Source organism: Microdochium trichocladiopsis (assembly GCF_020744255.1).
Source record: "Microdochium trichocladiopsis strain MPI-CAGE-CH-0230 chromosome Unknown B0I36scaffold_7, whole genome shotgun sequence".
Taxonomy (NCBI): Eukaryota; Fungi; Ascomycota; class Sordariomycetes; order Xylariales; family Microdochiaceae; genus Microdochium; species Microdochium trichocladiopsis.
The window spans coordinates 1,487,685-1,499,418 of NW_025763550.1; the positions used below are offsets into that span (position 1 = coordinate 1,487,685).

General features: G+C 57.0%; 5 protein-coding genes across 5 annotated transcripts; 4 read left to right on the plus strand and 1 right to left on the minus strand.

Annotated features, from left to right (window-relative positions):
* Positions 1-55: 55 nt before the first annotated feature.
* Positions 56-898, minus strand: B0I36DRAFT_141269 (uncharacterized protein). Its single transcript, XM_046148371.1, has one exon. The coding sequence runs from the start codon at positions 687-689 to the stop codon at positions 210-212; it is 480 nt and encodes a 159-aa protein (XP_046010438.1). The 5' UTR covers positions 690-898; the 3' UTR covers positions 56-209.
* Positions 899-1,414: 516 nt separating this feature from the next.
* B0I36DRAFT_327530 (Pex12 amino terminal region-domain-containing protein) lies at positions 1,415-3,455 on the plus strand. The gene has a single exon (XM_046154484.1). It carries the CDS (start codon positions 1,757-1,759, stop codon positions 3,278-3,280), a length of 1,524 nt encoding a protein of 507 aa, XP_046010439.1. The 5' UTR covers positions 1,415-1,756; the 3' UTR covers positions 3,281-3,455.
* A 1,032-nt stretch (positions 3,456-4,487) lies between these two features.
* Positions 4,488-6,579, plus strand: B0I36DRAFT_246866 (uncharacterized protein; the record flags this gene model as incomplete). Its single annotated transcript, XM_046150260.1, has 3 exons — positions 4,488-4,922; positions 5,056-5,954; positions 6,015-6,579. 3 exons carry the CDS (start codon positions 4,488-4,490, stop codon positions 6,577-6,579), a joined length of 1,899 nt encoding a protein of 632 aa, XP_046010440.1.
* A 1,789-nt stretch (positions 6,580-8,368) lies between these two features.
* B0I36DRAFT_327533 (uncharacterized protein) lies at positions 8,369-8,768 on the plus strand. The gene has a single exon (XM_046154485.1). The coding sequence runs from the start codon at positions 8,380-8,382 to the stop codon at positions 8,590-8,592; it is 213 nt and encodes a 70-aa protein (XP_046010441.1). The 5' UTR covers positions 8,369-8,379; the 3' UTR covers positions 8,593-8,768.
* A 998-nt stretch (positions 8,769-9,766) lies between these two features.
* Positions 9,767-11,471, plus strand: B0I36DRAFT_247825 (serine/threonine protein phosphatase-like protein; the record flags this gene model as incomplete). The annotated part of the gene is made up of 3 exons (XM_046150337.1): positions 9,767-11,170; positions 11,231-11,383; positions 11,442-11,471. The coding sequence occupies 3 exons, from the start codon at positions 9,767-9,769 to the stop codon at positions 11,469-11,471; spliced, it is 1,587 nt and encodes a 528-aa protein (XP_046010442.1).
* Between the last annotated feature and the right edge of the window lie 263 nt (positions 11,472-11,734).

Genomic DNA, 11,734 nt, shown 5'->3' on the forward strand with positions numbered 1-11,734 from the left:
TGCCTTTGCTGATATCCACAGTCCCCGAAGAGGAAGAAGGACCTTGCCTGCCCTGGACTAGTATAACACCAGTGGTCCACTGAATGGCAAGCTTCGAAGCTTGCCCGCCCCTGCAAGCAACCCCTAGGCCTAGCAGCGAACCGCACCCAAGCATTAACAAGCACTAAATAAGGACCTCAGCCACCTGCATAATTTACAATGTCAACAACCTATGGGCCATCATGACACCCTTGGTCGCAACAATGACGACCCAGTGCCACAGATTGGGGGCCAAGTCGATCTCGCCCGTGCTCTCTCACCATCTCAATCATACCCTGGCCAGACCAAGGTAGCTCCTCCACACTCGAAAAAGGGAATCCCGAGCAAACCTGACCTTGGGCTAGCGCGATTCGTGATTCGCGATTGGCTGGTAAAAAGGCCACATGGAGGATGAGCGCAGGTACATGAGCGCCGTTACATAACAATTCCCACGGCTGACAAATGTAGCCAGGCACCGTCAAGTCCTTTCGCCCCACGAGAGTATGTGCTTTAGCCTCAACGGCAGGCTGGCCAACAATGATCCTTGAGGATGTACTGTTGCGGGTTAGCGAGGGCTTGTAAGGCGACCTTGCTGTCCCTCGGCGGGTGATTGTTTGGTTCTGCTTGCTGACCGACGCAAGGACGATGCCATGTGCGTTGTAGAGAAGCATTACAACAGTTACAGAGAGCGCTGCGTCCGAGTCCGAGTCCGCACTGGCATGCCACGCTCTCGGCCCGGTCTTGACATGACCGGCGTGGTTTACAGCACAACTGACCGACGATACCCTGCTAGAGACATTCGCTGATATGTTGCCGATATGTGTCCGTGCTCTATATCGGAAACAGGTCTGCTTCGTCTGGAACGTCTCCGGCTATCGAGTCCTGATCTCCGCCGTGGATCATATCGCTGGTGGCCGACCACGACCGATTTAGGAAAAAGGGTCTGATGGGCAGCCCTATAAACGACTGTATAGTGATGATAGCCGGAAGGTCAGTGCCTCTAAATCCCCTGTATCTCTCCACGCCTGTGAATAGCATTAGGATCGTGGCTCCCAGGATTCAGTGTTGCGCGGAGCGGGTTCCCAACCAATCATCGCAGAGGTTTCCTGCCTGTCAGCGGTCGGCCGGGTATGCACAAGCTGCATTGCATTTTCCCCACGGTGAGTGGTAAAGAGCGGTGGGTGGTCAGCATGATAGGTAATCTGCTTGTCAGCAAGAGGAGATCATCCATAGATGATCTAGTGCTACACTGCAGGCTACACTGCAGGCCTTGTAGAGTTGACCATGTCGCGCCCTGTGGTGACCAGTAGTTGTCCAATTCGAAACATGCATTTCAAGCAATAAATGCACAACTCGGGGTTAACAGTCATCCGCGATTATGTAAGTTCAACAATGACCCAGATGTTTGATTGTCCTTCGCGCTAGTCCGCTCCGGGTTGGTAGCCCCACATGCCTTGTGAACCTCGGTCGACAGGCAACCCTGCGGTGCTACGGTTCGGCAATTCAACTCTAGCTTGAGCTTTGGCGATCGCGTGGAGGCTGCGTAGCTCGACTTCACGTCCTCTGCCCACGATCATGACAACGACGCCAACCTAGCACGAGGGCCAAGACAGCACGCTTCATCTCTGCACCGACGACGGCTGAATCAGGACAGCCGAATCGCGACACGATCATGCAACCAGACCGATAGTCTCATCCATTCACAAACGGCAACCATTCGAACCACGACCGCACCTCGATGAGCTCGTCCAACTTCGCCCAGGCCCAGCAGCGCCTGGCGGCGCGCCGACTCGCACGAGAGCAGCAGGCGCAAGCACACATCGCCGCGCAGCGTGACGCATCGCGCGCCTGGTCACAAGTCACGCGCCTTCCATACCCCTTCAACCGCCTTGGCAGCACGTCCCTTGCGGCATGGGAACTCATCTCGTCGCGCGAAGGCACTCGACCGGCGTTCAGGGTGGGCCAGGTCGATGCAGAGCTCCTGGATGAGGACCTTCTCGGCCAGCTGAGTGACCAGGTCGGCGAGGCGGTGAAATATCTCGGCTCCAACATCAAGGACGACTGGTCTGCCGAGATCTTGCTCGCTCTGCGGGCGGTGCTGTTCAAGCTCTCCGTGTGGGATAATGATGCGACGTACGGCGCGGCGCTGCAAAACCTGAAGTATACAGACGCGCGGCACGACGGGCCCGTACTGGTGGCCCCGAGCCGGTGGCAGAAGGCTATATACGGCCTGGTCACGGTTGGTGGGAAGTACACGTGGACCAAATGGGAGGACTGGCTGCGAGACCAACACGACGGCTACGACGAGCCGTCGCCACGGGTGCGCATGCTGGAGGCGATCACGGCGCGGATATCGTCCGTCCACTCCACGGCAGCCTTTGTCTCGTTCCTCATCTTCCTGATGCACGGACGGTATCGGACGATCCTGGACCGCGTGCTGCGCATGCGCCTCGCGCCGCCGACGAGCCAGGTCAACAGGGAGGTGTCATTCGAGTATCTGAACCGGCAGCTCGTCTGGCATGCGTTTACCGAGTTCTTGCTGTTCGTGCTGCCGCTCGTAGGAATCAACCGCTGGCGCAGGTGGCTGAGCCGCACGTGGCGCAAGACAAAGGAGATCATCAGCACGGCCAAGACGACGACAAGAGAGGGCGAAGATGGAGCCCCGGAGAAGCAGGGTGAGCTCGCGTTCCTGCCCGAGCGGACGTGCGCGATATGCTACCAGGACCAGAACTCGGCCGTGTCCGAGGCCGACATGCTCGCTGCGGCGGCGGCGTCGGGCAGTGGCGTCGTCGGCTCGGCGCAAACCGATATCACCAACCCGTATGAGGCCATGCCCTGCGGCTGCATATACTGCTTCGTGTGCCTGGCCACGCGCCTCGAGCGGGAGGAAGGCGAAGGCTGGACGTGCTTGCGGTGCGGCGAGCTCGTGAAGGAGTGCAAGCCCTGGAGTGGCGACGTGCTCGAGGAGTCGCCCAAGTCTGCACTACGGAGAGCGTCTTCGTCGTGGCCACCATCCGGGGCCGTGGCAGGACAACAGGTCGAGAAGCATGTCGGCTTCACTGGGATTCCGGATGACGCGACGTCAGAAGAGGCCGGATCTGCTGGCGCCGCGGTAGAGGACTCGACTGTGTACTATAACGATGAGGTCGCGGAGGACGAGCAGCCCGAGGTCACGCCGATTGAGGGGTCAGATTACACCGATACTGAGTCAGAAGCGTATGAGGAAGACGAGGATGGCGTTGAGGATGGGTTTAGCGATTGATATGGGATGACATTATTTTTGTTTGATTCTTTAAAAAAATTCTGGGAGCATGACACGTAATTGTATATTACCTTTAATCCTTCTGCTGCTCATGAAGGCTAGGAGCAATAATCATACTTTTTTGCCATTGAGAGTGTCTGGCAAATACTTTATAACGTGTGGCCTTGACCACCGATCGAGAATCAAGTTGCCTGGTGCGACCCAAGCCATATTCGACATAAGTCCGTACCTTCCTCTGAAGGACATGTTGGCTTTCCCGATGGAATACAGGCAACAGAGACTGTGCTACCTTTGCCTTCGTACAGCTTTGGAGTAGTTGTGATTGGGGGCTCCATTCTCTGGACCTGTCAGTTCAAAGTAAGTGGATCTCAAGGTGACAACAATGGCATCTGACGATGTAGTGCAGTAGCGTGGATCTAGGGCATTAGTGCTAGACTAAAATTTCCAAGGTTGGATACTCAACACAAGAGAGGCATTTGACAGCTCTCGTTTTAGTGTCGTAAAATGAGGCTGTGGCTGTAGTAATAAATAGAGACGCTTTCCCATCCCCCCCTTTGATCCCGGGAAGCCGACGACATGTCTCAAGAGATTGCTGATAATCATGGCAGCGCTCGAAGTTGTCCCGTTGGGCTCCAGATACGTCACGCTGCATGGGCAGGGGTCCAGCGGCCAGGGAAGGGATGGACCCCCACTCGCATGCTCGCTCGCCCTGAGCTTTGACTGCCGCGATGGGCGGGTCTCATTAAATGCCATGCCCGCATGCATGCTCTCACTGCTGGGCCAGAGGTCGCTTGGAGGGTCCTTGCGGTGCGGCAGGCGCGATCAGTCACCGCTGCGATGCACATGCCAGACTTGTCTTCGTCCCGCCATGTCGGTGTCTGAGCGTGCGGGCTCTTGTCTTGTCCATCATCGCTGGCGATCACCGCCGAGGCATTGTCCTGTCAGCCCACGACAACCGCAACCACGACAACAAGCCGCAGCTTGCCTGGTCCATCGTGCGGTTTGCTAAAGGGGCGCGACGACGCGGACGTCCAGATCGCTGCCCGACCGCTCTGTGACAACACCTCTCGGCCGTCACCTCATGATACATTACGAATACTCGCACACGCATACACACGGCATCGACTTCATACTCAGCTGGGAACCCATAGCCCAGGGACGGATACGCACTGCTCGACACAACACACCCGACCGCGGCGTGTGAGCGATGCCCGAATTCTTTCCCTTCATCCCCGGCACCGAGGCATCTCGCGCCGCCCGCCAGCACGCCGCCGACAGCTCCCCCTTACTCGGCCGCTTCCGCGCGGTGCCGCGCACACGCAATTCTCCAAGGTCGCATGCCCAGAACCAACTCGGCCTGCTCGGCGGCCCCGGCGGCCGGGGCAGCGTGCACGTTGGCTACGGCGCTCTCGTGACCGCTGGACTCGAGGAGGGCGACCGCCACGGCAGCCGACCAGCCGACGACAGTGACTCGGACAGTGAGGACGACACGGGCTTATTACGGCGGCAGCGCCGGTTCTGGAGGACTTCGTGCAGGAGGCTGAATGATGTGTGGATATCGCCGCGCCAGACGGCGGTCAAGAGAGCCGTCGACACCTGGTGGGGCCGTTGGGGGAATCTCGTCTTCCTGCCTGCGGGGCTGGTATGTCCTGCTCTTTCTTGCTCTGTGTGCTTATTGCGGTTCTCGAGAACAGTTGTGTGCTTGCAATAAGCATGACGGGTCCTGTTCTGACAGTCCACGGTTTGTGTAATGGCTGACACTGGCGTGTGTATAGGCAATAGCCTGGTGTTCGATACCCTTCCCACAGTACCCACTTGACCCTCAAGATCCGGATCACATTCCGGGACCGCCCTCAGACTCGGCGCCGAGTCCGGGCCACCGGGCGCCTGGACACGGCGAGGCTCGGGTGCAGGTCAACTTCTGGTTCTTCCTCTTCGTTTACTATGGCTTCTACAACCTGACGGCACTCATCTGGATCACCAAGGTCTTCAACCTATACAGTCTGAATTGGTGGCCCTCGTCCCTAGGCTTCCCCTTGACCATTAGCTTGATCGCTGCAGTCTCGATCCTGGGACCGATACCTCTGTACATCTTCCCAGAGACTCGCTTCCTGACTGTGCACAACACTGCCTGGATCAGCTGGACCTTTCTCATAATGGCGTTGCCCGTAGGCATCGCGTTCTGGATCTTGATGACACATGAGCGGCATCTCGGGTTACGCCACTCTTTGTCTGAAACGCAACGAATCTTCACGAGCTCCTGGTGGACGGGCGACACTGACACCATGATTCCTGCACGCGGTAGCCGAGGCCATCTTAGAGTCGATATCGGGGCTTTTGACCCGCATGCTGGTTTCGAGGTGTCTACGGATCAACGGGGTCGCCACCGACACAGGCCGGCGCTGGCCGAGCGAAGGCGTTGGCTTCCCGCAAGTTTTGTGCGGTTCGTCTGGTTCTGCCTTGCACTTCTCGTGGGCCTGTTTGCCTACCTCATTGGGGAGGCCTACGCCGAGATTTACCTGAGGACACTTCCACACAACAACTTCGAGACCATTGCTTATGTCTACAGTTGGATTGTAACAGTGCACCTCCTGGACATGCTGACAGGCTGGATTCTGGGGGCGAGCGAGGACGAGCGCGTGGGCAGCTACCCGTTGAGTTGGATCTTCAAACTGTGAGTTATCCGGCATCGTCTTGCTTTATCCGAGCCCATCATGACTAATATGCCGTACAGCTACTTCATGCTCACCTACCAAACCTATGTCCGAGCATTATATGCTCGGCTTCGCTCTCCCGAACAATTTATCTGGCTTCAGGCGCTGTCGTCAGGGTTTCTCATCATCCTGACGCCGATTCAGATGACACCCCTATTTCACCGTATCCTATGCCTGCTCGGCCTAACCGGTCAGTCTTATGGCTCATACCTCAAACTTCAGACCCGCAACGTCTTCATACGCTTCCTCGCCGAAAACGTATCCATGATCACATTCCTGGGCTCTATCCTGGTGCTGCATTACGGCCCAAACAAGGATGTCTACCCATACTTTGCCTTTGACGGCACCGACAAGTACTACGACTTTGACCTGACCATGACTGCCTCGGTCATTACCTGGGCGTGCGAACTGGTCGCGGGCATTGTGCTGCGCGCTCTGATTCGGTGGTTCTTTGGTGTGGATGCCACGGCTGAGGGGAAGCTTGACCTTGCCGTGTGGCCAGAGCTCCTGCCGACTGCCGTTGCTGCGATGCTCCATGTACTGCAGAACATGATGTTCTCTATTATACGGCTCCACTTTGGGTGATGATGCCAGGAGACGACGGGGAGAATGGAGTGTCTGGGTTTAGCGTTGTCGTCTGATTTCAAAGTGTTTTTTGTTTTGGCGATGAGCAAGCGTTGCTGCTGACTTGCTGCGTGTCCTGTCATTTTGTTGTATTCCAGCGTGTTACTCGTGCTTCTGTCGTTTCTCTTGGTTTGAGGAGGTTTCCTCTCGTTCTCATCTAGATGGCAAGCGCGTAACTTGCTTTTCTGCTCTTCCCCCATTTACATAAATAATCATTTGACTAGATACTTGTGCCTTGTTGTGTTTTCCCGAGACTGTCTGGTTTTCTGTCACTGTATTTCGAAACCTCTCAGAGGTTGATATATGCCAGTGTCGAGCGTTGTGTCTGTCGTCGTTCTTCTCTTCTCTGGGAAATCTCCAGTATAGAAGCACGAGAGAAGCACACTGCCAACTACACAGTTATGACGGTCGTTGCTTTCTTTTGCCTATTTTCTACTTCTTCTTCTTCTTCTTCTTCTTCTTATTTTATTTTACAGCTGTTAAGCGTCAATTGTCTCTCCAAGGTTCGGGTCTCCTTGACCAGGCAAAGTGAATGCCCAATATCCCGGGCGCCGCATCGCTCGACTTTAGCTCGAGATCTTTTCTTATTCTTTCCTTTTTCCTCTGCCGTGTGGCATGTTTTCCGGGTTTGCGGCGGTCACGAGCAGATTACCCGGAGAGCAGCAAAAGGACGGCCGGCTCGTGAGATGGGATGAATGGAATCGCCAGATGAAAAAAACGACGAGGTCCGGCGAAACATGTGACTCTGGCGGCGCCGTGTGAGTGCATGTCCGGGAGCTCGCGGCCCATGTGTGACATTGGTGGTGGGTCAGAAAGGGACCTCTCCACCCCCCCCCCTTGCTGGGCTGGCGTTGGGCTCCGACTTCTCAGACAAGTGTGATTAATATAGATGTGCCGCCTCTATTATGGCACGACACATGTTCCAAATTATGGCCAGACGGGGGGACAGCGGTGCGTGCTTCTAGAAACGACATGGCTCATGGGTCCTTTTTAAGACATGGCCCTGCGCTGCTGGATCTGTGCCTGTGGATCGCGCCGCCCACCCCCCCTCCCCATTCAATCCTCGGGCAATGTGGTCATCAGTCGAGGGACAATTCGAGGCCGACACTGGTCATGCATGCGAGCACATCGATCCGGCCGGCTTGTCCAGGTTGAGCTTTGGCATGCATGGTGTCAGGCCTGGTGAGATAAGCATCCGCTGGATTAGGCGCCTGAGGGAGGGCTGGCTCGGGTAGGACGGCAAGTCGGCGTGGGGGCCGACAGCCGACTTGGGAAGAGAGAAGCGGAATTGATGACATGCGACAAGAGAAAGAGAGAGAGAGGTCTTCTTCCTAGCTTCCCGTTGTGTTGACCGAGGAAATCAGAAACCCAAGGAAAAGCGAGCAGGATTTGTAGGCCAGGCCAGGTGGTTAGCCAGGTGGGCAACAAGTGGTCACAAAGCGTAGGTAGCAGTAACGACAGGCTCGGCTGCATCAGACCAGAGTCTTGGGCATCCGTGACTGGGGAGCTTGGCCCTTGGCTCTATCTCTTGGCTTTGGCATATGGGGTCTTTTGGGGCCTTTTGGAGCCAGAAGTTGCCGCGTCTAGAATAGAACTCTCGTGAGGCCAAGCAGGGCAGTCCCTTGGCGGGTGTGCACTGGGCACACAGGGGCATGAGCGACGGGGCCTCGTGGTCAACGGGGTAAATTAAAATGCTCGACTCCCTGCCAGGCCTGGCTTGGGCAGGCGTTGGGCTGGGCTCGGCAAAGTGCACGAGGCTGCATGGACGTGTCCTTCCTCTTTGGACACAGCGACGGGCTGGCTGGCCGACCGTGGCCGTGGATGCCATCCGGCATCGACTTGTCCTTGGCGCCATTGCACGAGATGCCCTTGGCTGTGTCTGCCGACGCCCATTGGGCATGGCGACCTCGACCTCGGTGGTTGAAATGGCGTGGGAGGGGGGCTCTGGTATGCGCGTCCATCTTCAAGAATTGACCTTCTCATTGCTGCTGTCGTCGGAAAGCTGCAAGCCTTGTGGACGTCGTACCGCAGGTTGGCGGTTGGGTCACTTGTAGGGTGGGCGAATGCCAAAGAGGAGGATGAGCACGCGAGCACTGCAGATATGTTACATTATGGCTGCTGGGTCGACTCGGGAGTATCGCTCTGCAGCCACTCTTGATTGCATACCTCTTGACCTGAGCTGAGGGGTAATCTGCTTGGACATCCCATGCTGCAACGATTGTAGTGAGTGAATGTATTCAATGTCATATCTCGACGCTCTCTACTAGCAACTGGATGGGTTAGGCGTCGTCGTGCCCCGCCCGCCCACTTGCACCAGACGACCTGCGCGCAGGCTCTGCTCCACCCAGGCCAGGCCTATCAAGCTGTGTCGTTTCCTCGAGCGCCGGGGAAGGAACTGCTGCAGCCGCCAAGACGGTGCCTGCCCCAGCTGACGTCGTCCTCGAGCTCACGCTTCAGATGAGCAATTAATACCATCACCGCGGGCTCGACAAGCACCGCCAGCACCGCTAAGGTCGGTAATTGCCTCACTCACCTGCTCCAGCATCCCCTCACTGCGAGAGCCATCCGCTCTGCTTCTCAGCTTCAGCTTCAGCCTCGCGCCCCGTCGTCCAGAGCCCTGCCGTGCCGCCTCTCTCGCACCACCTCGTAACTGCGTACCCTGCCTGCAGCGCGTGCCAGCCAGCCCGCCACACAGCGTGCGTTACCCCCGACCCTGCCCTCCGATATCCCCGCCGTGCCTGGCCCGCCCACTCGTCCCAGCTCGCACTCCTGCCCAGCCGCTCCACCACGACGCATCTTGGGCACTCTGTCTCTGTGCTTCCGTCCTCAGCTTCAACTCGATCTCTTCCTCCTCAGACACGCAACGACTTCCCTGCTCCCGCCGGACACCGCATCGACATACTCTTTCCCCTATGCTCTTCGCCTCGCCGTCTTCGGGCCCTCCCTCTCGCTGACTCAGTCTCTCCACCCGACCTCGACCGGCCGCCGCGCACGCTGCCAATCCGCATTTCGTCATCACCGCACACGTCGCCCGGCCGCGCAACCCCCCAGATCCGCCCTTCACGCTGGCGTCTCACTCACTCCCCTTCTGACTAGGGAAGGATAACAAGACCTAGCGCTCCGTTGGCTGCCCTCGTATCACCCCGAAATGGGCAACCAGAGCTCCAAGGAAGGCGGCGGTCCCTCAAAGGGCGCCGCCGGGGGCAGCGACCTCCAGTCATACCCGTCCTTCAGCAAATCAGACACCAAGGAGTCGACCCGGTCGTTCAAGACTCTGCGCTCAAAGATTCCTGGTAGCGGCAAGACCGACAGTCCTCGCAGCTCCGCCATATTGTCCAACGGCGATGCTGCAGCTGACAAAAGCGACGCCACTTCTGTGAAATCCGCAAAGAGTTCCAGGTCGCGCGGCAGCCTGAGCCGCCTCAACGAACCCGGGTCACCGTCCTCGCCATCCGGGAATGCCGAGTCTCCACTGGAAGAGCCGCAGCCACCACCCTCGCCCATCCAGTCAGCCTCTATGAGAGCGGGCCACGGTGATATCAGCGCCGCTCAGGCATCAGGCGAGGTTGACCACGTGTCTGATCAACCGCCATCAGCAGCCGCCGGCCAGAACCCCAACCTGCAACAGCAGCCTGGTGCGCCGATTCTCGTCAGGAAGGAGAACATGATCAACCCCGTCACCAAGGCCACGGCGGCACTCATGTCCAAGGATGATGCCTCGGCTGACGGCGTTGCCATGAATTCAATCAAGGAAATTGATCTGGACGACTACATCAAGCGCCTGCTCGACGCGGCCTATGCTGGCAAGGTCACAAAGAGCGTCTGCCTCAAGAATGCAGAGATTACCGCCATCTGCACACGAGCACGTGAAGTCCTGCTGTCGCAGCCCGCTCTGCTTGAGCTGGATGCGCCCGTCAAGATTGTAGGCGATGTCCACGGGCAGTACACAGACCTTATCCGCATGTTCGAGATGTGCGGCTTTCCTCCGAGCTCAAACTATCTATTCCTAGGCGACTATGTCGACCGCGGCAAGCAGTCTCTCGAGACTATCCTGCTGCTGCTATGCTACAAGCTCAAGTACCCCGAGAACTTCTTCCTGCTGCGCGGCAACCACGAATGCGCCAATGTCACCAGAGTATACGGCTTCTACGACGAGTGCAAGCGACGGTGCAATGTCAAGATCTGGAAGACTTTTATCGATGCGTTCAACACCCTCCCAATCGCGGCCATCGTCGCTGGCAAGATCTTTTGTGTCCACGGCGGACTTTCCCCTGCTCTGGGCCACATGGACGACATTCGCAACATCACCCGCCCAACCGACGTTCCCGACTATGGTCTGCTGAACGACCTCTTGTGGTCCGACCCAGCCGACATGGAACAGGACTGGGAAGCAAACGAACGAGGAGTCAGCTACTGCTTCGGCAAAAAGGTCATTACCGAGTTCCTTGCCACGCACGACTTTGATCTGGTCTGTCGCGCGCACATGGTAGTTGAAGACGGATACGAGTTCTTCAGCGACAGAGTTCTTGTGACAGTTTTTAGCGCACCAAATGTGAGTTGTTTTGGATGTCCCATTTGTTTCTCTGGGGCCGTATGCTGACGAAGTTTACAGTACTGTGGCGAGTTTGACAACTGGGGTGCAGTGATGTCAGTGTCTTCCGAGTTGCTTTGTAGTTTTGAGCTGCTCAAGCCACTCGACTCGTCTGCTCTCAAGAGCCATATTAAGAAGGGCAGAAACAAGCGGAACTCGATGCTCAACAGTCCTGTGAGTACAACTTTGCACACACGACTATTCATGTTCTGCTTACTGATATGGAACCCAGCCCGCGAGTGTGTACCCTCAAAGCGTCTGATTTACTTGCGGACGCTCGATCAGCGCAACAACCTGGCAGCATACTACATGGTCCAGACCCGAAACATCGAATCCAACACACGTATACACAGCCCACTTCGCATGCCATGATCATAATTATACCTCGTCGTTGGAGTGTAGCCAATTGGAGACACTATTTTGACAGAGCTCGAAACTGAGTCGATGTTGCACATGCTGCCACGTGCCGAAATGCACAACAAGTGTGTGCTTACCCACCTGCGCATTCTGCGAAAGCATGAAAGC

Excerpts from the sequence above, each read along its gene's own strand:
- B0I36DRAFT_327533 (XM_046154485.1), top strand. The coding sequence starts at position 8,380 with ATGGACGTGTCCTTCCTCTTTGGACACAGCGACGGGCTGGCTGGCCGA.
- B0I36DRAFT_327530 (XM_046154484.1), top strand. The coding sequence starts at position 1,757 with ATGAGCTCGTCCAACTTCGCCCAGGCCCAGCAGCGCCTGGCGGCGCGC.
- B0I36DRAFT_141269 (XM_046148371.1), bottom strand. The coding sequence starts at position 689 with ATGCTTCTCTACAACGCACATGGCATCGTCCTTGCGTCGGTCAGCAAG.